Genomic DNA, 24,542 nt, shown 5'->3' with positions numbered 1-24,542 from the left:
TTAATGGGGGAAACATGCAAAATCAGGACTTTCTATTTTAGTAAGACCAGGCCAGGTGGAGCCAAATGAGAATTTCCTAATTACTCTATTTTGAAGTATTTGGCAACACTACACTACTTTGGAAAGTGCAGATTTGACAAAACCGGAATTTCTCCCTGCAATGTCCTAGGTTTTCTGAAATTTGGGTTGAAAAAGGTTTCTCTGGTCTGGGAAGAAGAGCTGGTTAAAATCAGAGATGTAAAAAAATCATTAGTGCGTCGGGGCCCTCAGTAAGGAAGGAGATGACCAAGTTTGAGCTGGCTGCTCCAGAAAATAACAATTTGCCCCCTCTAGTTATTCAAATGGAGAGAGGTGAGTGGGGAGACTGGGAGATCTTCACTGCAGCATGGGCTGGACATGCGCGAGTCTCCCAGAGGATGTAGGGAAGGACCACATGAGGAGCATCTGCTCCCAGGTGGGTCTGGAAGGAGGCAGGAGACAGCATGGCTGCAAAGGGGAGAGGTGGCCTGGCCACCAGCCGTGCCAAGGGCTGGAAGGGGCAAGTCTTGCTTCTCATGAGAAATGTCAGAAAGCCACATTTCCATCGCAGCCCATAGCAGGAACGGGTTTGTAGTCGCAACCGGCGCTGCAGAGCGGGGTAACCGCTCCTCACCCACCTCTCAGGGCGCGTGGCATGGAGCGCAAGCGCCTCTGATCTCTATCACTGCACCGCTTCGCTTCCCAACACCGGGCTGTGATGACAGCAGTTGTGAGATGAGCTGGCCGCTTCACCTGCACGGCACCCGCATGGCTAGAGAGCCACAGGGTGCACCAGCGAGGCCGCTCAGGTGACACCAGCAGAGCCCCCCAAAAGTCACAACTTCAGCCCCCCATGGGGGTGGCCAGCCCCATGGACATGGCAGGACACCAGGCTGGTGCTCCCTGCCTGCAATGCAGCTCCACGTCCACCCCGGCGAGCCCCAGTTGGTGTGCAGGCAGCGCAGGCAGCACGGGCACTCATGCCAAAGATGCTCAGGTGTCAGCCCGATCATAACCAAACCTGCCCAAAAGCTCGAGAAGAGCCAAGCGCCGCACACGGCGGTGCCTGGAGAAGGTCGTGACACACCCTGAATTTCCACTGCTTTGGCCAAGAACCAGTGGCTCCCAGGAGATTTGCTTTGTTTCCTAAAATCTCGGCCTGAAGCCATGCCGTCCAGTTAAAAATCTCCACTGTCAGTAAGAAAAATGTTATGTTTCTAACACCGAGGGTAGCAAGAGGAAGTTTGAAAAGGTCTTTGACCCTTTAGGTCTCTGAAACAAGGAGGCAAACAGGCGGAGCTCACAACTTTTAAAACCTCCTAATTTTGCAGCCCATATCCCAATTGCAGAGTCCTGCTGAGTCCTCAAACCTAATATAGGGATCATTTGTCATCCGCTGTAGGGACCACGGAGGATTTGCAGAAGACAGTTGGAGCTTCCCTTGACTGTAGGTTAAAAGACCCCTCTCTAATCGGCGAAAGAAATCCCTCAGAGTGTTTTTCATTGGATTTTTTTCTATTTTCAGAGAGCAGGGGGAAGTTTTAGAATTTCAGAAAGGTCATATTTTCCCCTTCTAGCTATGAAAACAGCTCTTTCACCTGTATACATGTATACAAATTCAGAAAGTATGTGTTGGTATAAGGTATTACCCACAACGACTTGTTAGATTAAAATCTAGATAAGTTTAGTCATCTGAATCTTAACTACATTTTACTTGGTTCACTACATTTTTTGAGTGACTGATACAACAAGATGTTCTCCAAAATGCCTTTAAAACATCCAAGCACGGTTCAGTGAAGTCCTAACCCATTTCTAAAGCTAAGCTTCACAGATTTTTACACCACAAAAAAACAAAGGGGAAAAGACAGGAAACGAGCCCCAACATCTAGGTCTCACAATGAGCAAAATTCAGCTCAGATCTGTTGGCAGAATCCTACCAAACCCGGTCCCAAAATTGCAGTGTACTTTTGCGGTAGGGTGGTACCTTGTTGTTGTTATTTGCTCATCCAATTTTTGAGAAATTGCAACCGAAAACTTGAGATGCACAAGCCACAGCATGAAGGTGTTTGGCACTGAAAAACAAACGTGACATGGGCTAAAATGGGGACTCGTGAAGGCGACAACTGACCAGTCATAAATGCATTGCACCTTCAAAATGCTGTAGGAAGGGTCCAGGGGAAGGTCCTGTGCCCCACCATGGCATCCTCTACCCACTCTGAGCTGCAGATAACCACACCATGACAGAGGAGTGGCTGGGATGTCCCTTTGTACCACCGCTGGTTTCTTGGCTATACAACGGTTTGTAGACAAAATGGTTGGGTTCACCAGGGACAAGAAGCTCAGAGGCAGGTGGTGGTTTTGTCCTCCACTCAATCGTGCCCAGACTGGACGTCCACTTCTGGAGCTCAGGAGATCTCCTGCCATGCCGACATCAACGGGAACCTGCTTCTGTTTTGGCAGAGCTGGAAGGTCATTGCAGGGAGTTTTGCGCTGTCATCTTCCCACCTGGAAGCCTGTGCTTTCAGAGTCCATTGCCACCGTGTCACCTCACTGCCTCAAAGGAGCTTCACAGCTGGAGCGGTGAAGAATGCCTCAATACATGCATTTTGTCTGACACAAAAGCAGAGCCAGCACTTGTCTTCAAAGAGCTCTAGCAAGCTCTAAAAAACATTAACAGAGGAGAAATAACTATCATCTTCAAATAAGAGAGGAAGGAGCCCTTCAGCCCACTGACATTTGAGGATTCAGACAGCAGCAGCAGAACTGCCATGAAAACAGTCCTCTCGTGACACAGACACTATTTGACCACTCATAATAATTGTTATCAAATAAGGCACACAGTTTTCTTTAAAAATAATTCCCATGTTGGCAGTTTTGTCAGCTGCCTGACTCCTCTGTAGCGCTCTGGTCATTCGTCTGCGTACGGCCAGCAGCAGAACAGGCTTTTCCCTGGGAGAAGAGGAGACCAGAGCATCACAAGGGCCCAGCAAAAGCAGTAGCCCTCCCAGGGGCTCACAGTAGCCCTCCCAGGGCCCCAGGAGTTAACTCTGGGGCTGACATCAGAGGGGGACAGGAAGCAATGGGGCAGTTGTCTAAGGCCAGTTTGGACAGCAAGGTGTCTTCCCAAGTGCTGCTATAGGGGCTCCAGTGAGAAGCTCCGTGCCCTTTCTTGATGGAAAGGAGCAGCAGAACAGACGAGAAGCTGAGGAATGAAAAAAGACGTGAAGCTTTGGAAACCCGGAAGGGTGGGTTACTAGGGACCTGGTTGGACAGCCCATCACTGAAGAGGTCCAGAGAAGCAGCAGACAGAAAGGCATGGCACCCCTTCTGTGATGATGGCAGGGCTGTGTCCCACAGCACTGTCCAGAGGGGCAGGAGCCCTCTGGAGACACAGACCAGGGACTCAGGGGTGTAAAACCACCTTCGAAACAGTTCTGGTTGACCGCGGAGGGAGCAGGTGGTTAGCCACCAAACCCTACTCTGAAAAGTCACTGCCAGTGAAAACATGCTTGATTTTTATCAATAATCCCAAACTAACAACTGAAAACTGAAAGTTTTGTTTTTGAAGCAAAGTTTTCATTCTTTCAGTTCTCTACGAACCACCAAATATTTGCCAGAGAGGTTTCAAGACAAATATCTTCACAAGTACCTCGCTTTCTGGCTGGCACCTCTGTCCAGGCTGCCGCAGAAGTGGCCAGTTCTGGGCTGGTTCTCCCCACTGAAAGCTGTCCTTGTCCTCAGCTTTGCCAGGCAGCAAAAGGGGACATCAAAATGTCCCTACGGTCCCGCTGGGAGCTGCACAGCCAAGGCCTTAGGGGAGTCCTTCAGGTGACAGCCCATGGATGTAGAAGAAGCACCAAGATGCCGCAAGGTGCTGGGATGGGGGATGCCACCCCCTGTCAGCTCACTCCCACCCACAGTTCACCACCATCCCCCTGAGGCTCTCCTTGAGTCACTGAGGGTGTACGGGAGCATCCTCCAGCCAACGGTGCTGCCCCACACCAGGCCTGGGAGAGGGCCTCAGCCCTCCCCTACTGGAGACCTTTGAGCAATTTTTGGGTTTCTTTCCTCCTTAAAAACCCATTCTTTGAATCTGTGGGACTCCAAGAGTCTCAGACTGCTTATAAACACATTGCAATTCCTGAGCTTTTGGGGTTGCACAGAAAAGTCAAGGAGATGCAACATGGGCAGGACCAGAAAGAAAGATGGTCCTTCCTAAGAAAACCCACCCTGTATGTGTCCCTCTCCCTTTCCTGTCTGGGGCAGGAGCAAGGGAGCGAGCATGGCCTAATGGGTGAATCTGGGGATGGAGGCTGAAGCTTGCAGGAAGCTGATCTACTACCACAACATCCTGCTAGACCTGCTAGAGCCATGAGTGCACCAAGGGAGACCCCAATCTGCTGCATACAGCGGGTGGGAGTCAAGGCGGGTGTCCCGCTGGAAGACCCGTAACCATCTGGCCATCAGAGTCATGGTTGGAACCTGGTGAATGGGAGGAGGAGAAAGGAGAGGAGAGGAGAGGAGAGGAGAGGAGAGGAGAGGAGAGGAGAGGAGAGGAGAGGAGAGGAGAGGAGAGGAGAGGAGAGGAGAGGAGAGGAGAGGAGAGGAGAGGAGAGGAGAGGAGAGGAGAGGAGAGGAGAGGAGAGGAGAGGAGAGGAGAGGAGGAGAGTTCCCTCTATCTCCATCCACACTGCAGGAGAGGAGAATGGTTCTGTGGGAACAAGCACCAGGAAGGACAGAGTCAGGAGCCCACATCCCCTCACCTGCAGAGTGGGGCTGCAGTGTGATGATGAGGCCATCAGATCAGGCTACAAAAGATCAGGCCATGGATGACATATGCATGCACACAGATGACAGCCCCCATCAGGAGCACTCTTCCATAGCATGGCCAGCAAACCCTCCGTGTCTCCTACAGACTGCCACTGGAATAACTAAGCTGAGATGAATTCAGGGACCCTTGTGTTTTGTTTTCACACCCCACCTGTTCAGCTTCCGAGGCACAGGGCAGCCCTGAAAATGGGCCAAGGTGTTGATGGGAACGGTCCCCATACATTGCTGCTTCACAGGCTCTGCTCTGACCCTCGGCTGTGCTAGAGGGGGTTAGATTCATAGAATGGCTTAAGTTGGAAAGGACCTTAAATATCCTCTAATTCCACCCCCCTGCCCTGGGCAGGGACACCTCCCACCAGACCAGGTTGCTCCAAGCCCCGTCCAACCTGGCCTTGAACCCCTCCAGGGATGGGGCAGCCACAGCTTCTCTGGGCAACCTGGGCCAGGGGCTCACCACCCTCACAGCACAGAATTTCTTCCTGATATCTCATCTAAATCTACCCTCTTCCAATTTGAAGCCATTACCCCTCATCCTATCCCTACATGCCCTTGTAAAACGTCCCTCCCCTTCTTTCCTGGAGCCCCTTTAGGGACTGGAAGGGGCTGTAAGGTCTCCCTGGAGCCTTCTCTTCTCCAGGCTGAACACCCCCAACTCTCTCAGCCTGTCCTCACAGCAGAGGGGCTCCAGCCCTTGGAACACCTTCATGGCCTCCTCTGGACATGCTCCAACAGGTCCATGGGTTCCTGCAATTAACATCTCACCCACTCTTCAGGAGGGTCCAGCCGAGCCTGTTGGCATCCAAAGATTTCCTTCCACCTTTGCTAATGAACTCACCTCTTCTTCACCTACCCAGCAGAAGCAGAGAGCTTTTAACAAAATCAGCTTGCTGCTTGAATCCTTCTCATCAAACCTGGATGAGACACTGAAAATGCCGTTATGGTGGATCCCCAGAAAAGGAGGCCAGGACCTCACAAGGAGGAGGTTACCCTGTTCAGTGTGGGAGTGCAGTTAGGGAGATGTAAGTTTTGAAGGCACCAATGGCATAGACAAAAAAAAAAAAGCGGGTATTTATTCCAGAAAACCCAGTTGGGATTTGTCTCCCAGCCACTTGATGGGATCCCTGAAAAATGGAGAGGTAACAAAGCCTGAGCTTCATTTGGGCTGTATTTAGTTGCCCAGATCGTCACTCCTTTTGCAGGGAGGAGCGAGGTGATGTCGGTACATGGGTCTCCCACAAATCCTGCTGGGATCGTGCACTGGTGCTCTTGGGGTGGCTCTGGCTCCCGTGAGCCAGCCCTGCTGAGCAGGCATCCCCTGGGAGATGTCACTGAAACCAGTGACCAAAACCTGCACATCCCAGCAGGGACGGGGCTCCCCTCTGCAAACCACCCCCTTCCCAAGCACCACAGGGCAGTGGCTTCTGTTGATGACCATTTACGGAGATGGATCGTGCTGTCTTCACAGTGATTTCTATGTCTCAAAATTGGCAGTTACTAAATATCGAAGTGATTTTCACTGAGAACAATGTCTTTCAGGGTTTGCCAGATTATTACCCCAAGTAGACGGAAACACTGCCAGGGGGAAGCTTACTCAAAAAATAAGTCTAGGGAGAGAAGGTAGCCATAATCGATGTCATCCAACTGGCCTTAATATATGTCATATATATGCCATACACAACTGGCCTTAGTATATGTTATCTATATATGATATACTTTGTGTAGTGGCAATAAAGTAGTTTTAGGTTGAAAGCAAAAGTAAAAAGGCCAAAAGCAGATGAATGCTGGCGAGAAGTGACTCCTCCAGATCTGTTTTGCATCTCCTTTCAGTTCGCGCCTCCCCACAGAAAGGTGTCAGCCGGGAGCTGGCTGATTCTCTGCCACTCGGGCTCTGGTGCAAGCCCCAGCCTGAGCCAGGTCCCAGCGCATGGTGGTGTCCCCCTCCCTCCTCTGTGCCCTCCCAAAACCTCTGGACAAAAGTCACTTTTCCCAAATCCAAGGGAAATCCCCACGGCAGCTCCCAACCTGCCTCCCCCTGGTTCCGCAGCCCCTTTGGCAGCGGTTACTGGTGAAGAGTTACACAGTCCCCCACACAGTCCTTGTCTCTGCTTCGAGAAACACACTCACCCCTGTTCTGACCTTTACCTAACAGCAGGAGATCCTTGTTCTGTGACAAGTTTCCGTTAATTTGTTTTACACGGTCATAAACTAGGGAATAGGATGTCTCTGCCATCATCTTTCTGCATTTCCAGAGAGCCACAGGAGGGTTTTCTCAGTGCATCTCCCCAGCTGTAAACTCAGCCCGTCTTAACCACGTTCGCCACGTGAATCTGAAGGGTGGGGGGATTCTCTCAGCCATACACATTTCTGAATTTTGAAGTCAAAATCCTGGCTGCACTGGAGCTGATAACCAAACTTCCCACCCCTTTCCCACCATGCGTAAGGTTGAATAACCCTCCTTGTCCCTTTTTTTTCTTCCCTACATTTGCAAGTCCACCAAGAAAAATAAAAGACACAGAAGGCAGGCCCTTTGCAGACCCCCCTGACAAAAATCGTGACGGCAGCCAGACCCACACCTCTCCCGGCCCGCGCCCAAAAGCTGCGTCCCTGCTCCTTGGCTGTTGGGGACATGATGAGTTAATGTAAAAGGGAAATGCTGCCTGTCCCCTGTTTGCCCATCTGTATTCTACAGATCCCAATCATCCGAACACCTCTAAATCTTCCTGGTAAAAGAATATCAAAGCCACAATCCCTATGGGAAAATCCGAGCTCGGATAAAGAAAATGAAACCTCATTCACACAAGTGTGGCAGCTTTGGACTTTATTGATGTCACGTAACGTGGGTGCCATAAATCCCCACCCTAAAAACCAAGACACATTGATGCTAACTCGGTTTTATTTTTGCTTTCTCACTTGTCAAAATCCCAACAGCAAGCCAGACTTGCATAAAATATTCAGACTCCATGTAGAGCCACAATTCTTTGTGAACACGGTGCAAACGGCTTCTGTGTGACCCTGTTCGGAAGAGACCCGCATTAATTCTCTGGTTGCTGCCAACCAACAGTTCCTGCAAGTACGTTAGTTAGCTAAGTTAGTTTGTGAAAGAAAAAGCAAGAAGAGGTTTAAAGAGAACCAGTTGGAGCCAGGGAAGCTGCATGGTGGAGTGATGCTCCCTCAGCTCTCCCTTTCTCATCTTCGGCTGTCGTTTCTGCTTGCTGAGTGCCGTCTTGGTGGGACATATCTCTCCGTACCCCCTGCCTGGGAGAGCAGGGCTGCGCAGCACTGGGACACCTCGCCAGGCACACCTAGGCAGCCGGCAGTCTGGCTCTTTCTTTTTTTAAATTGCAGCATGGTTTAAAATCATGGCACCAAAAGGAAGGCCAGAAACCAGGTAGCCCGTCAGTTTTCTGTGTCTTATATCCGGCTGTATTTCTTTTCTCTTTTATTATGTTAGTCAGGTGCTAAACAAATAAAATCAATTCTGAACTTATAAAAAGCAATTGGAAATGTCTAGTCTTTTATAGTGAAATCTCGACTGAAGCAGCCCACAGCACTTGGAGAAAAATCAATCATCGTTTCCATCCCGCTATGCGTGCTACTAAAATTAAGAATTGATGTTCGGCTGCAAAGGAAAATTATTTCAAGAGAACCACCTTAGCAACAGTTTTCAGTGTTCATAAAACTCCTGTTTACGGTTCTTCTCATAACAGACAAACTCCTACATTCCACCATGAATTATAAATATTAATGGGCGATCCTGATTTACATACAGTTTCCATCTTAATGGGCATCAAAATTGCAAGCAGGGCAACAGCACCACTTATGGTAATAGCAAGTAGTAAACAAGTCCTCAGCCTAAAGATGTCATAAACCAAAGTGTTAAACGCCCCTATAATTACAGCCTCCCCCACATCCAAATGAAACTTCATGTTATTTTGCCAGTGGCCTTCTCATAAAGGCAGAAAGCCTGACGAGGTGGAGTGAGGCATCTGAAGAAGCACTTAACTCTGATGCAGCCTAAATATTTTAGTAACGTGCTCTGTCCATTTGAAAGCACCGCGCGCTGCACCTTTGATTTATTGCATCAAAGCCCATGTAACTTGTATGATGTTATGTGCAAACCAGGTTAATATTCCTCTGGTATATGCTACAGCCACATTGAAAACCACCCTTTCCCCCGAATAATTTCTGTCCCACCAGCTGTATTTGTACGTATGAACACACAGGCGATGTCACCCCACCCAGAAGTCGCTGTTTATCCCACGCGCAGGGGCTGAGCGGCACCAGCAGCCTGGGCTGTCTGACACCTTGAGCCGCGGCACAGTGTCCTCCCCTCTGGCAACGGGAACTGCTCCCACCCGGCTCTCCGCAGCCAGTTTTCTCAGCCCCTCTGTGGTGGCAACAACAGCGTCACCGTGCTTCAGTGGGGCTTGCAAGAAACCTGGGGCTACGGCAGGAGGCAGAGCAGCAAACGCTTGGGAGGAGATGGCCCTGTCTGGCTCCCAAATGCGCTCCAGGGTGCTCAGCTGCCTGAAGCGCTCTCAGAAACTGTAAGAAGGGTAATGAGCATTGCACCAAAAGTGGCTTTTCCACAACCAGCTTAGCTTTAATCCAGCTGGCGCTCAGCCGCTGCTCTCTCACCGAGCAGTCCCTGGAGCAGCGATTCAGTCCCATTTACATCGTCCTTTGCCCGTCCCTTATTTTGGTCCTTGCTACTCACCAGCCCTTGCAGGTTGAGAGACAGAAAGCTCTTTTGCGATGGTCAGCTCAACTCTGTTAGAGTTAGCTACACTTTTTTCCCATGAAAATATCTTACAAACACTTAGTGGTGTGCAGCAACTAACTACCACACTTCAATTAGTGCAATTAGTGCCTATGAAGTTGCCTCCATGGAGTCAGCCTCCTCCACGGCTGTGCCAGTCATGCACTCCCACCTTCCCAACTCTCCCTCAGAAGCTGGTGGAGAGATGCTGCACAGCTCTGCCTCTGTCTTGTCCTGTTTTTCTTTCAACTCACATACTGTATCTGTTTCAAAAATACCTCAGTCAACTTTCAGAATTCAATAACTGACTTTGATAGAGAAATTACTGTTCCAGTATATGGTAAATGACAGTGGTCTAGAACACTGTTAAATTTCAGTCTGGAAAATGAACTTTAATAAAATGCGCTCCAGTAATGTACTGTGACAGCTCTTAGTGAAATCAACTCCAATACTTTGATTCTCCCAGGAACGCAGAGAGATACACTCCAGCAGCCTTGAGCCATGGAATAAGAAAGCAGACAGCTTTATGATAAATGGCCCTAGAAACCTAAATCACAGCTGCAGCAAATGAACAATATGCGGAAATTACTCGGTGGCTTTTTGTTGCTGCCGCCCAGCAAAGGTGCGGGCAGCGAGCACATGAGTGTGCACTGACACCTAGTGGGACAGCCCCGGGCGAGGAGCCTTGGGGTAAAATGGGTTTGTTTCAGTAAAGAACATCACCAGCCAGCCCCCCGACCCTGATGCTAAATGCCAGCACAAGGTGACGAAGTGTTTGGTTATTTGTGCCCCTTATTTGTGACCCTTCCTCTCCTGTGAGCAAGTCCTTTAGCTTTTATTTCTATGTGCTGCACCTTTGCCAGGCAAAGGACTGACTTATCACTTCTCTTGTTCTTGCTCTCCGTGCCAGGGTCCCATCCCACTCCTCCTCACCTATGGGCATGGATGGGGGAGAAAGAGAAGGGTTTACTGTGGATCAATCAAGGTCTAAAGATGCAGGTGTAGAGAGCACTTTCCTAACCACTCTGGTGTTAAAATGCAACTGTCTGGTTAAAGAGCGGAGTGCTAAAATCAGTGTAATCACACCAGCAGTACAGGCTCGGAAATCTTCCTTGACTTGAGGCACAGCACTGATACCCTCAGGAAACTCATTCCTCTTGCAGGTAACCAGGCTGCTGCGAGCCCAGCTGCCTCGGAGCCAGTCCTGCTTTGACACGGGGGAATACACTGGGATTTGAAGCCCAGTTCCAGTGTGGGAAGGCAACACCACCACGTGGCTCGATGCGTGGACTTGGACACTGGCTTCTCCAAAGCAGGTCCTGATGCATCACACAAAACTCACGACAAGCTGGATTTAAATCAGAGGGAGAAAGAGTACAAGGACGCTTAGTCAGGAGGAAGGCTTATGGGCCAGGATCCTCTCAACTGATTCACGGGCCATTTCCAGACTGACTTCCAGACAGGAATGGCACTGAAGTAGTGCCAGGAACCACCTCCTCCTTCCACACGGGACAAGCACCTTCCTGGGCAGCTGGCACCATTGCCGGTAACGCTTCATTACTATAAAAACGTCACAGTGCGCGTTACATTTATTTTCAGGTCTGAGAATTACATCTCCAGTGCTGCCAGCTCCCTCAGGGCCTTCCCACCCGCCCGGGAGGCCCGTTCCTGCCCCTGCGCGTCCCCCCCCGTCCCTACGACGGGGAGTTACGGGCTCCAGTGAGGTAAGACAAGAACGGCACCCTTCTGTACGGAGGTAAGCGCAGTTATTTCCAGTCCCGACGACATTCATGGCAGTGACAGCCCTACAGCCCCCTCACCACCACCCTGCAGCGCCCCGGAAGCAGACGCGCAGCGCGGGGCACTTCCGGCAGTGCACGCATGCGCTGCCCGCCCCGGCCGCTCCCATTGGCTGGAGGGCGGGGGCGGGGCGGGCGTGGGTGATGCGGCGGCGGGCGCCGCCATGCTGCGCTCCCTGGGCTCCTTCCTCTGCCTCTGGGCGCTGCGGCTGCCGGTGGCTCCAGTCGGCTCCGGCGCGGCCGCCCGCGGCCTGGACGTCGCTTCCTACCGGTGAGTGCGGGGCCGGGCGGCGGGGCCGGGGCTGAGGCGGAGCGGGGCTGAGGCGGAGCGGGGCTGAGCGCGGCTGTGTTTGTACCTCAGGGAGCGGGTGCGCGCCATGTTCTACCACGCCTACGAGCACTACCTGGAGAGCGCCTTCCCCTACGACGAGCTGCGGCCGCTGACATGCGACGGGCAGGACACCTGGGGCAGGTAGGGACCGGCCCCGGGACGGGGCATCGCCCCCGCCCGCCGCGGGGACGGGCCCGGAGTGCCCCGCTGCTGGGGGCCCAGGTCCCGGCCCCCTCCGCCGGGCCTCACCTCGCTTCTCTCCCCTCACAGCTTCTCCCTCACGCTGATCGACGCCCTGGACACCCTCCTGGTGAGTACGAGCTGTCCCACACCTCCGGTGTATGCCTACTGCTGCAGCCCAGCCTTCAGCCCGCTCAAGGCCGCTGTCAGCCACTTCCACACCTGTTTTTTATTCAGTGGTGACAGAAAGTAAGTTATTAATTGACCAAGGAGCGTTTGTATTTCACTTCCCTCCAGCCCTGAGAGGCAGGTGGCCAGAGCTCCCTGTCCCTGACACCTTCTTACTCAGCAAAAAAGACCTATAGCGTGTGAAGAAAATGTTTTGAGATGAGGTGAAACTCTCAGTCACCTTTTTAGTACTATTTGCAACCAGTGATTTCGCAAAATAGTAAAACAAAACCAGAATTAGCCCCTAACATTGAATTTTCCCCTGAACTCTAAGCTGTGTTCTCTGTTGTTCTGCTTCCCCTGCAGATCTTGGGAAATGTTTCCGAGTTCCAGCGAGTTGTCAATGTGCTGCAGGAAGGGGTGGATTTTGATATCGATGTCAATGCATCTGTCTTTGAAACTAACATTAGAGGTGAGGTGGGGTTTTTCCATGGTGTTTATACTGGATTTTCTTCCTGTACAAGTCTCTGAACTGTACGCAGAAGTAACCTGAGGTAGCGGTCAGAGTGAATTTGTAATGCGCTTTAACAGGACAAGTAAACGCACAGAAAAATCCCAAACAAGTGTCACTTCCTTTTTGTCTTTGCACGTCACCTTTCTGCTTCCTGCCTCGACACAGAAGCAGATGTGGCAGTTTCAGTATTGTGACAGGTTTTAAACTTCGGAATAAATGTATTTTCCACTGAAACAGTACAAATTGTATACTGTCTTTTTTTATGTACTGTTTTGGAATAGAGATTATTAATTTCTTGCTTTAGTGTTATAAAGTGAAACTTGTCTTTTTTTCTTGAATATTGCAAAGGCCTTTGGAATCTTGTACCCAGGTGAACGCCTAATTGCTTCAGTGCCATCCAGCTAAAAGGCACTGGCAGGGCATAAAACTGTTCGTTATGCTTTTTTTTGTTTCTCCTGTCAAATATTGCTGAGCCAGTTTTTGCAGCAATGTAATTTGTCTGTGTGTTTGTACTGTCACTGTTATGTGACAGTAGACAAAGCCTGTGAAAAGAGCTAATAAGTCCCTGCTTCTGGCAGTCACACTGAAATTCTAGGCTCTGGCCTAGACATTTTTCTCCAAGGAGTTTAAGAAGGTACACTGTATTACTTTACACAAATGTAGTATTAAGTTGTCATGAAGAAATGAAACAGAATTGCTGTCATAGAGGTTCATGTTCATTATACTGTTAGCTCACTGATTGTCTGCAGGGCAGTGCAGGTATAGTAAGGCAAGTAGGATCTGATGCTTCTAAAATATTGGAAGATATATATCTGCTACCCATTGCAAACAGGCAGGAAGAAACAAACCGCTGTTCTTTTGTGGCATACTGAATTAGGCTGTTAAGGATGAGCCATCTCACTTCTCCAGAAACATTGCCTCTGCGTCATGATAAATACAGTAAATAGAACTGGTTTCGGATTTCATTCCTGCCTCGTGTTCTTTAATTTGATTCTTACTGTGCACCTTCCAGTGGTGGGTGGTCTCCTCTCAGCTCACTTGCTGTCGAAGAAGGCTGGTGTTGAAGTAGAAGCGGGCTGGCCGTGCTCTGGACCTCTCCTCAGGATGGCGGAAGAAGCAGCTCGCAAACTCCTGCCGGGTGAGAACTTGTTTGGTTTGTGTCACTGTGCTGTAGTTCAGGAGGTGACTGGTGTGTTTGGTGAAGATGGTGCTGCTTGATGTGTGAACTCATAATGTAGCCCTGCGTACCCTAGGCTCAAAGAAAGTTAATCTTGTGAAGAAAACATTGTGAAGTGCATGATACCTGTTGTATATACGCGTGCCAAGTGTTGTAGGCATTTAACACATCAGTTTGTTGCTTGCTAAGGGGAAATATATTTAATATAAATAAAGGCTGTGAATCAGTAGCTTGTAAAGACAAGAAGATGCAGCCTTATCTGCCCCTCTGTGGGATGCTGCTGGGATGTGTGCCCCGACCGCATGGCACTGCTTCCTTGTGTGGTGTGCACCCTGGGCTACTGCTGAAGAATCACAGGCTCAGCGTTTGCACTTTGCCGACCAGTGTGTGTAATTCTATTTTGACTACCCTGCCCTTGCTGTAAATGAAGTCGGGATACAGTCTGCTACTCTGGGCAAGGTGGAGAAGATCTGCAGTACCTTTCCAGGACTGTGTAGCTTGGGATACACTCACTGCCCCTCCCACGATCATAATCTACTTCTCATTTCGTTCTTTGTGGTTACTGCAATTGCTCCGGTCCCGTTCCTTGCCTGCATGCAGTGGAATGTGAGGCACACATTTGCTTGGCAGTGTGTCAGATGTAACAGTGAATGCTCACGTGAACCAAAAATATTATGTTTCAGCTTTTCAGACCCCAACCGGGATGCCATATGGAACAGTGAACTTGCTGCATGGCGTAAACCCTGGGGAGACCCCGGTTACCTGTACTGCTGGAATCGGTACATTTATAGTGGAATTTGCCACTTTAAGCCACCTTACTGGTGACCCAGTGTTCGAGGACGTTGCCAGGAAGGCTTTGAAGGCACTGTGGAAAAATCGCTCAGATATTGGGCTGGTGAGTGAGGACTGGACTTTAAATTTGATGGCCTGCTTTTTGTATAGTTTTGTGGATGCAATTCTGAGCATAAGAAGGATAAACAGAGAGGCAGTAGAACTAGATAAATAACCACACTGCTAATAACTGGGCTGAAGTCGCACGTTTGACATTGTTCCTGTACACCTGCAGCATCCGCATCTCAGCTTTAGTGGTGCACCCCAACATTATGCCATTGTTCTATTCCATAGCAGATGTGGGTGGGAGACAAATGCTTTCTGCTGGGTATTGCAGTTTTTGTAACAGCAGCTGTAACAGATTAAATAGAAGGTCTGTCTAATGCCTTTTGTGCCTATGGAAGAGAATAAGAGTGTGACAAGTCCAACAAGATATTGCCACCCTCTACAGCTCTTGTGTTTCAGGAGTATCCAGAGCTAGAAGTGTTATCTCTGTGTTCACTGTCTCCTGGGCAATCGTTTTTCAGTTAGGTTCAAAAAGCAGCTATAGAAATTACATGAAGTCCTAGTGTTGCATATGTGAAGTGGAAGAGATTTATTCATATGCTGTTTAAAGAAGTGTTTCCTTTTGTTTGCTTTGGGATCTGTTTATTTTTGGTTTATGCCCCTAATCCTTGTTCAAGAAAGAAATTGAATAGCTCGGTTTTTTTGCTCTTTGCTAAGCAAGTTACCATTGTGTATTTGATTATTCATCAGCTGGGTCTCTTTCTAGACTGAAGAGTCCCAGGTTTGAAGGATCTACTTAAATGTTAGCATGGCAGCTGTCATGCCTTTGGCCTCCATCTCTGTATCTGTACCTCTTCATCCTCCCTCTATCTTTTGTAGGATGTGAATTAGGACCAGACACATCATGTTGAAATTGTGCATTTTCAAAATAGCATAATGGTGTTTTGTTTTGGCCAGTGCAGTGTTTATATTGGAAACATAAAATTCCAAAGTTATATTTTCTACAATTTGTAGTTCTCTGATACTGATAAATTTGTCTTGTAATGGACAAAATGCTGGTTGATGTGGACACTGTGAATCTGAAATGGACGGTCTGAAAAAAAGGTCAAGGTTTTCTTGTGTGGTTGTGCTGTGGGGAATTTTTTATTATTATAATAATTTAGCAGATTAGCTTTATTTCCACTTTAACTTCCTCTTTCCTCCTCCCCTTGCTTCTTCCAGGTTGGTAACCACATCGATGTGATAACTGCCAAGTGGGTGGCCCAAGATGCTGGCATTGGGGCTGGAGTGGACTCCTACTTTGAATACCTTGTCAAAGGAGCCATTCTCCTGCAGGACAAAGAGCTGATGTCCATGTTTCTAGGTGAGCAGTTTGTTTTCTGTGTGAAGGGTCCCAGGAATTCCTCCCTGACTGCACCTGTAAAAACGCTGCACGAGGGACTCTGGAAGAAGACGAAGAATCTAACAGGATGCATTCAAGACTGTTCCTGAAGCGTTTGTTGTAATACTCTTGAACAATCAGTGATAGCAAAGAGGTGCCCAAGTGAGCATCCTGAGAAGTCATTCATTTGACATGGCTCAAGTGAAAAAGGGGCTTCTCTCAGTCTTAAAAAAAAAAAAAGATTTTTTTTTTTTTGTTGGATTATCTACCCATCTATGTTTCTTTATAGAATATAACAAAGCTATCAAAAATTACACAAAGTTTGATGACTGGTACCTCTGGGTTCAGATGTACAAAGGAACAGTGTCCATGCCCGTTTTTCAGTCTCTGGAGGCCTACTGGCCAGGCCTACAGGTAAGAGCTGTCATACCAGTAGCATATGGTGATTTTGTTAATCTATCTTGAGTCAGCCTCTAATATAAAAATTAAAAGTATAACGCTCGTCTGTGCTGGTTTAAAAGTTTATCTATGGTCTATAAAAAAAGCCTCCCATTGAGCATGAAGGGAGGGCAGTTTTGTTGTAGGAAACTCCACTGACAAGGGGTCTCGTAATCCAGATTGGGACATAAGGCAAAAGAAAATCACGCCTCTTTTTCCACTGCCTTATAAACGCTTTATTTGTGTGAATACTTTCCCATTGACAGATTTGATCAGTACTTAACATTTGGTCTGGGACTTTGTTATCCCCACTAAAATAGAGTGTATGCTGTGATTGATTAAAAAAAATATTGAAACAGAAAAGCAGCACCTATCCCCTTAGTTCTATCTATTCTTAAGGCATCATGCCTAAATATTATTTACACCATTCAGACCTTCTGAACAGCCCATTTCTGTCGCTATCTCTTGCTTTGACTATAGGAGTGTTTTTGCATCAGTTCCTGTGCTGTTTCTTCTTCACCCAGATGTTGCTTTGCTAATTGTTCCCTCTCTCTCAGAGCCTAATTGGAGATGTAGATAATGCCATGCGAACCTTCCTCAACTATTACACTGTCTGGAAGCAGTTTGGTGGGCTGCCCGAGTTCTACAACATTCCCCAGGGCTATACAGTGGACAAGAGAGAAGGATATCCACTCAGGCCTGGTAAGCAGAAATAAAATATAATAAAATAAAAAGGAGCATGGAGTTGTGCTGTTGCTGTAGTGGTAAGATCAAATATTAGCAGCACCTGCCCTCAAAAAGTTCCCCCCCAGTTTTGCTTTGACTTAGTTCCTGCATGTGTTTAACCAGTGATTTTCATAGTCAAAGCTACATTCCCAAAGGCAGGGCTACCTTTTAAAAGAAGTAAAGCAGGGTTACAATATAAAGGGGGGGTCTTTTAATTAGTTGGGTTCATATTGTAGGATTTGACATGTTTAAGTGTTAGACTGTCAGACATGGGGTATTTTAAAGTCACGCAAAATGCTAATGTGACTGCCCGTGTCCTTTAAATTTAGGAAGCGAAAGTGAGTATGAATAGGCCACTCTAGCTCTGTTGGATTCCTGAAATAAACTAATTCTAGTTGCGCTAGTAAAGCTCAACATATAAGAGGGATTATGTGTCGTCTGTGATACTGCAATGAAATGATCTGTGTTTTCTTCTGCTTTTTGACAACTCTGACCAAAAAAAAAATAACTCACACCTGATTATTAGATCAGTAAAACTTTGTAAATGAAAATAATTAATTTTGTGTTGGTCTGAGTGTTCAGGTGACCTCCACATTGGATACTTCTACCAAAAATATTCATCAGCGTTAACTTTCAAATGTATTATAGCATCCACAAAGACCTGTTTCTTTAGAAAGTAAACACAGCACAGTGCATGTGTTGCCTGTATAGAGTATGTCCATAGTGCCTGTTTTTGTGGTGGTTTAGATACCCTGTTTCAGAGGCTTACGGTGTTGTTTAAAAACTGTATTTTGGGGTTGAACTTCTGGTTTCTAATCCTTTCTAGAATCATCTTTCCTTTCTTCCTTTGACAACTGAGTTTTAATCCTTTTCTCTCTTTCTCCCCTCCTACTCTCTGAGTGTGGGAGGGGAGCATTGTTCACTCTTACCTGAGCTGATGCAGTCTGGTTACAGTGAATTTCTTTGTAGCACATCCCTAGTAAAAGCAATATCTGTGCTTTAAGCCAGAGGAAATACAAGGCAAGCTAGGCTGTTTACCTGATCGTCTTAAAGTAGTATTGTTAAGTTATTTCGAGGAATATCTCATCTTCCCTGTGTACATGGTTTGGTAATCTTTATGCTTGCAAATGTTTGGGGGTTTTTTGCAGAGCTGATTGAGAGTGCAATGTATCTGTACCGTGCTACAAGAGATCCCACGCTCTTAGAACTGGGAAGAGACGCAGTGGAGTCAATAGAGAAAATCAGCAAGGTGGACTGTGGATTTGCAACTGTAAGTGATAAATCAACTATGAAGTTGGCTAAATGGCTGCTAAAAATGGGGTTTTAGAAAGTGTTCTCATGAATCGTGTTTTGCCATTGAGTCAAGTGATCGCTTTGGTTGAAACATGACTTCTTTTTCAAACAAACCCTTTGGTTGAGACATGACTTCTTTTTCAAACAAACCCCTTCTCTGTGAAGCTGATCTGGTAACTGCCAGTCATGTTTCTAGTGGTAACTTCCCTCACAGCCTGAACAGTGGGACAAATTTTGTTGCTGGCTGTTGCACCAGAGCCCAAAACATGTGAAAGCATCAGAAGCTTCTCCTTCCTCCTGTATCTTAGTAGGTCCTAGATGTTCCAGCTCAGCAGGAAGGCTCAGATGCAGGCTTTCTGCCTCCCAGTTGTGCGATGCTGCTTTCCCACTATGCCTTGAAAATCTGATCAAACACAGGAGAACTGCAGCGCATGATTTCTCTAAAATCATTTAATAGAAGATTTCAAACATACTATCAAGCTCTATTTTACACAAAAACTCCATATGAATATTGGGAATTAGGCCTTATGATTTGGGAAATAGGTAAAAGCATTATGATTTTTTTAGTGGGGGAAATGTTGGGAAGCTTACTCACTCTTCTTACCCAGGTAGGCAGTGTATTTCTCCTGATCGTTAGTTTCCTGTTCCTTATCACTAGACTGCTAATTCAAAACTTATGAAACTTTGTTCATTATTTGCATACAATTGTTTAAAATACAGGGTGGATTGGTGCCATACTGTGCTGTTTAACTGACATGAATTGCAAGCTGATTTAACTTTCCCACCTAAGTTTATAACTTGCTGAATCTGATATAACCGTAATCCACTGTATTTCTTGTCTTGTAGATCAAAGACTTGAGAGATCACAGGCTGGATAATAGAATGGAATCCTTCTTTTTGGCTGAAACAGTAAAATACTTATACCTCCTGTTTGACCCAGACAACTTCATTCACAATGATGGATCAGTCTTTGATGTGGTGACTACACCGTATGGGGAATGTGTCTTGAATGCTGGAGGATTTGTCTTCAACACCGAAGCTCATCCTATAGACCCTGCTGCGCTGCACTGCTGTAGGAAGCGTAAGGAAGAGCAGTGGGAGGTGGAAGACTTGATGCGGGAATTTTACTCTCTGAAGAAAACCAAGAAATTCACTTTAAAAAGAACTTCCGACCATGGCGAAGGGGAAAGTCCAAAAGACCCTGAAGATGCCCCTTCAGAGAAAAGTGGAGAGAAGAGAAACTCTAAGAAGAACTCACACTCCCTCCTGAGTTGCCCCAGTCAATCTTTTAACTCTAAACTTGCAGTACTGGGACAGGTCTTCCTAGATAACACTTGATTCATAGAATTTTATTATCGGTTTAAATTATTGATGCAGACTCTAGAAATATATTTTTATAGTTTCATAATGGAAAAAGTCATACCTCACAATGTGAATTGTATTATGAAGTGAAACAGCTTCCCATTAAATTCTGCTACTGCTGGTTGATAAACTGTGGTTCGGATACCAGCTGCTAGTGCTGTAAAGTTGCTTATCTTGAACCAATTGGTTGCCTGAATAGCAAACAGGTGTTCAGAAAGAGAAAGAAAAGTCTACAGGTTAGAGATGCCTTGTTTATGTCATTCTGAGTTTGTTTTGAAGTTTTACAGGCTTATGCAGAGTCCACAGCTTGCTTTTTTCTATGAAAATGAGCTTGAGCAGTTCCCTGTCATAAGGGGAAAAGCAGGGATTACTAGATGTAGCTTCATGTCTGAGACTGTAACGTGCTCCACCTTTTATCTTCAGCCTCTATATGAATATGTCGTTAGCCTGAGAGATTGATGACCAGTTGCGAAAACCTTTTGATTTTGAGGTGGAGTCTCAGATTTGTAGATCCAGCCTGTCTGTCAAGCATGAAGGATGGCACGGGGGGAGGAGAGCAGTTGCGACATAGAATATTGCTTGGTTCCTCTGTATGTAGAATCAGTGTGGGTCAGTACCACCTGCCTGAAACCAGGTTTAGTAAGCATCCAGGTAATGCCATCTGCAAACTGAGGTGGGGTGTAGACTAGCAAAGGTTTGATTTACCCTGCAGTGGAGCTTGCGTTCTTCTTATAGAATCTAACATGGTTTTCTTCTGAAATTTCCCCATTTCCTTCCTCTTTTTCGCTTCCCTTTGGGGCCTCACTTGCATAACTCCACATCAGCCACCTCAGGCAGTGAAGTTGGCCTCAGGGTAGACCTGTACTGTGCGTAAGGGTAGGATGGAAGAGGATTTGGTTCAGACTGAAATGTAACTCTCCTGTGGTGCAGGAGGCAGCTGAACAGACGTTCATAAGCTGCTGCCTGCAGCAGGCAGTGAGAGAGCTCCTTCTGCCCTTTCCTCTATTGGAACCCAGGCTGCGTTTCTGTCTGAATAAGTTTCTTAACAGGTGAAAGGCATGTGACCTCTTGGCGTTCAGCTGACTTGACAAATCCAAACCTTTAAATGTGTTATTGATGTCTTTTTGATGGGTGTATGCAGTGACCTGAAAGAGAGAAATCAGTAGTGATAAAAAGGGTTCTTAATTTTAAAGAAAAAGGAGGTGGGGGCAGAAAAATTACGGGCTTTCTTCAAGCCTGATGGAAGTTGAGGAGTCTGGAGCAAGCACAAACAAATATGGTCATTTGAGTGGGTTAGAGATAAGGGATAAATAAATCTATGTGGCCACTGAAATACTTAAATACAACTGGTTCAATGCCCAGACTTTGATTTGGGGGTGCTTTGAGAAACTATTGGTTTTGTCTTGATCTGTACTAGTGCTATAAAGTTATATCAAATCTGCACTCCTACCCTTCAGGATGGAAATCCTGTTGCAGTTGTGAGTAAACTGTAGTAAGAGATACTTGCAACTTTGGACAGACAGACGTATTGGAAGGACTGGTAACCCGTACAGGTCCTGCTAGTTCTGTACTTCTCCTTTCCTTCTAGGAGGTGGGGCAGCTGCTCTTCTAGAACTACTGCTTTTCAGGGGAGGTACTGAGAGAGGAGCACCCAAAAATTGAGGCGTTGTTAGACAAAGATGGAGCTCTTATTAGCAGCTCCTTGTTGTAACCATAAGGTTATCTTTTTCTTTTCCAGCTGTTCATACCTCACATGCTATTCATTGTCTAATCTGTAGAACAACAAAATGCAGGCCTTCTCCAATGGCTTCACTCGGTGCTCGGTCCTGATTCTCTCTCAGCGTTGTCCCACGCATGAATTTGAGGAAAATGAAAGACTTGTGGGAGAGGCTGCAGGTTGCCAACACAGCAGATCTGATAACCACGGCATTTTGGTGCCCTCACCTAAGAGGCTCCAGTAGCATAACTAGCAGCTAGTAACCGTAGGAAGTAAGATCTTTCTGCAGCACATCTGTCCACAGCTACTGTTCTACTGTCAGTAAATAGGTGGATCTTGATTAGTGCTACAGCATGGTTGAGGCAGAATAACACAAGACAACTTTAATTTTGGTTTGTTCCTGTATTTGAGAGCAACTACCATCTTACTAAGACCTTCTTTTAACAAAAAGAACTGTGATATGATTTCTTAGGATCCTTAGTAAGCCTTTTCTTTAAATGGAGAACTGTGTGACTTGGCCGAGCTGCTGGAGGGCAGAGAGCTTGCTTGAGCCTTCATGACACGTGTACAAGTCGTGCCATGTCGTAGGCAACGTGATGAAAGACAGATGTTTGGGAATCTCTCTCTAAGGGATGACGGAATGAAATCATTGATGGCTGACTGTCCCACGAGAGATCAGATTCCATTCCCTCTATGTATAACGTAAGAGGTTCTGCTGTTAGTGAGAACTTGATGGATTCAAAATTACCATCACAAGTCATCTGGGGAAAAAAAAAATAAAGCTAAAACTTATGGTCTCCTGCTGCCTCTCCTCCCAGGGGCCTCACAATGAGGGACATCTGTGGGAAGAGATGGCAGGTCTATTTTGGCATATTCCAGCTGGAGGGAGAGCTCCAATCGAGCAATATGGCTGTGTTAACAGAACCTAGAGGAGTTTTGTCGGGAATCCAAAATGAGATGTGCGTGAAACACAGACGTAGCAATTTGGGATGGTTTCCAAACGAGGCAGGTCAGCACTTAAAAGGTTCCACCTACGGTGTGTACTCACGGCATCTGTCAAAAGCTGGAAGGAAACTGGATTTTGCTTGAGTTGTGACAGATAGCACAGAATCCAAATTTAGCATTTGATGTTGATGCCGTCCTTGTAATTGTTTTGCGTTGGCTTTTTTTTCTCCGCTCTAAGCAGCCTGCAAAGCCCAAAACTTCAGGCCAGATTTTCTGAGGTATTTCAGAAGCAATTGTTTGGATTTGGAGAGGCTGTGGATTGATGAAAGGTCAGACAAGCATCTTGTGAAAGACTATTTTAATGTAGCTAACACAGGAGAAGAGAGAGGAAAAAGAGTCAGAGCTTTGCATGAATAGCTGGCAAATGGCAAAAAAACATACCAAAAAGCAAGGTGCAGGGGAAGTGCTAGGAACGGGGACTGAGAGCAGCCTTTTGTTTTTGAGGCAGTGAAAAGATTGCCATGTTTGCATTTCTTCAAATGCAACGCTTGGTGGCTTTCTGTGGACAGCAGTTTATCTAAACAGCAAGTCATCTGTTAGCAGATCTTGCCTTTTACAAATAAAACTCTGGTCATCATCGGGCCCACCCATTATTCATGGTGGTGAAAAGTGAGGTAAGATGTGATGCTGTAAAACTTACAAATACATCACCTGGAGGCCATCACAGCACTGGTTAGGCAGCGCTGTTAAGCATTGTGTGGGAGTTGGTGGATGAGAAGCTCAACATGAGCTGACAATGTGCCCTCACAGCCCTGAAAGACCCCAGGTCCTGTGCTGCAACATGGCCAGCGGGATGAGGGTGGGGGGTTCTGCTCCTCTGCTCTGCTCTGGGGAGACCCCCCTGCGGTGCTGCCGCCAGCTCTGGGGCCACCAACAGCAGAAGGACACGGACCTGTTGGAGCGGGGCCAGAGGAGGCCACAGAGATGCTGGGAGGGCTGGAGCCCCTCTGCTGTGAGGACAGGCTGGGAGAGCTGGGGGGGTTCAGCCTGGAGAAGAGAAGGCCCCGGGGAGACCTTAGAGCCCTTCCAGTCCCTAAAGGGGCTCCAGGAGAGATGGGGGGGGGACTCTTAATTGGGGAGTGGAGCCACAGGACGAGGGGAAACAGTTTTACACTGAAAGAGGGGAGATTTAGGATGAGATATCAGGAAGAAATTCTTTGCTGTGGGGGTGGTGAGCCCCTGGCCCAGGTTGCCCAGAGAAGCTGTGGCTGCCCCATCCCTGGAGGGGTTCAAGGCCAGGTTGGACGGGGCTTTGAGCAACCTGGTCTGGTGGGAGGTGTCCCTGCCCAGGGCAGGGGGGTTGGAACTGGATGGTCTTTAAGGTCCCTTCCGACCCAAACCATGCTATCATTCTATCACTACGTGCCCTTGTGAAAAGTCCCTCCCCATCTTTCCTGTAGCCCCTTTAGGGACTGGAAGGGGCTCTAGGGCCTTCCCGGAGCCTTCTCTCCTCCAGGCTGAAGGGAAGGGCCAGGCGAGTCCGTGGCGATGGCCGTCAGCCCTCCGCCCCTGCTGCACTCCCCCCTCCTCGTCCCCGCCACCTCATGGCGGCCTGTCCCCCTCCTTCCCGCCATGCCCCGCGGCGCCTCTGCGGACTACATTTCCCAGCGTGCCCCGCGGCGGCGCGGGCCCGGGCGGGGGCGCTGCGGGGCGGCCCTGGCGCCGCTCCGTACAAAGCGGCGGAGGGAGGGGGCGCTTCCTGTTTGTCTCCGGCCGAACCCAGCGGCGGCCATGGCGGCAGCGGCGGGCCCCGGGCCCGGCGGGGGGGGCCGGCGCAGGGCCCGCACGGCGGCCACCGGCACCACCACCAACATCCTGGCGCAGCTCCGGCACGGGCAGCTCAGCGGCTGCGGCCTGACGCGGGGGGCGCAGGTACGGGATGTGGGTGGGTGTGCGTGGGGGGGGAGCGGGGGGGCTGACCGGGCCCGGGCAGAGCCCTGAGACGGGGTTCCGAGCTGGCGGAGGCCTGCCGCGCCTCATGCCCGCCCCCCAACCCATTCGGCCTCG

At 48.1% G+C, this 24,542-nt stretch overlaps 2 protein-coding genes across 2 annotated transcripts in view; both read left to right on the top strand.

Annotated features, from left to right (window-relative positions):
- Window positions 1-11,459: 11,459 nt before the first annotated feature.
- On the top strand, window positions 11,460-23,111 carry EDEM2 (ER degradation enhancing alpha-mannosidase like protein 2). Its single transcript, XM_074605073.1, has 11 exons — window positions 11,460-11,677; window positions 11,768-11,878; window positions 12,008-12,047; window positions 12,452-12,557; window positions 13,612-13,737; window positions 14,460-14,671; window positions 15,835-15,976; window positions 16,284-16,408; window positions 16,990-17,134; window positions 18,307-18,428; window positions 19,298-23,111. The coding sequence occupies exons 1-11, from the start codon at window positions 11,571-11,573 to the stop codon at window positions 19,787-19,789; spliced, it is 1,728 nt and encodes a 575-aa protein (XP_074461174.1). The 5' UTR covers window positions 11,460-11,570; the 3' UTR covers window positions 19,790-23,111.
- A 1,086-nt stretch (window positions 23,112-24,197) lies between these two features.
- The window catches only part of TRPC4AP (transient receptor potential cation channel subfamily C member 4 associated protein), a 37,856-nt gene continuing 37,511 nt past the window's right edge, over window positions 24,198-24,542 (top strand). Inside the window, exon 1 of the mRNA XM_074605525.1 lies at window positions 24,198-24,407. Within this exon, the coding sequence (XP_074461626.1) occupies window positions 24,267-24,407 (141 nt within the window). The 5' untranslated portion in view covers window positions 24,198-24,266. The remainder of the gene's footprint in view (window positions 24,408-24,542) is intronic.

Source organism: Larus michahellis, chromosome 12 (genome assembly GCF_964199755.1).
Source record: "Larus michahellis chromosome 12, bLarMic1.1, whole genome shotgun sequence".
NCBI lineage: Eukaryota > Metazoa > Chordata > Aves > Charadriiformes > Laridae > Larus > Larus michahellis.
This window is presented reverse-complemented; position numbering and strand designations above follow the sequence as displayed.

Bases quoted from the DNA above. Each gene is read 5' to 3' on its own strand.
- EDEM2 (XM_074605073.1), top strand. From the start codon at position 11,571: ATGCTGCGCTCCCTGGGCTCCTTCCTCTGCCTCTGGGCGCTGCGGCTG. The intron at 16,409-16,989 runs GTAAGAGCTGTC...CCTCTCTCTCAG, and splicing joins CCTACTGGCCAGGCCTACAG to AGCCTAATTGGAGATGTAGA. The intron at 18,429-19,297 runs GTAAGTGATAAA...CTTGTCTTGTAG, and splicing joins TGGACTGTGGATTTGCAACT to ATCAAAGACTTGAGAGATCA.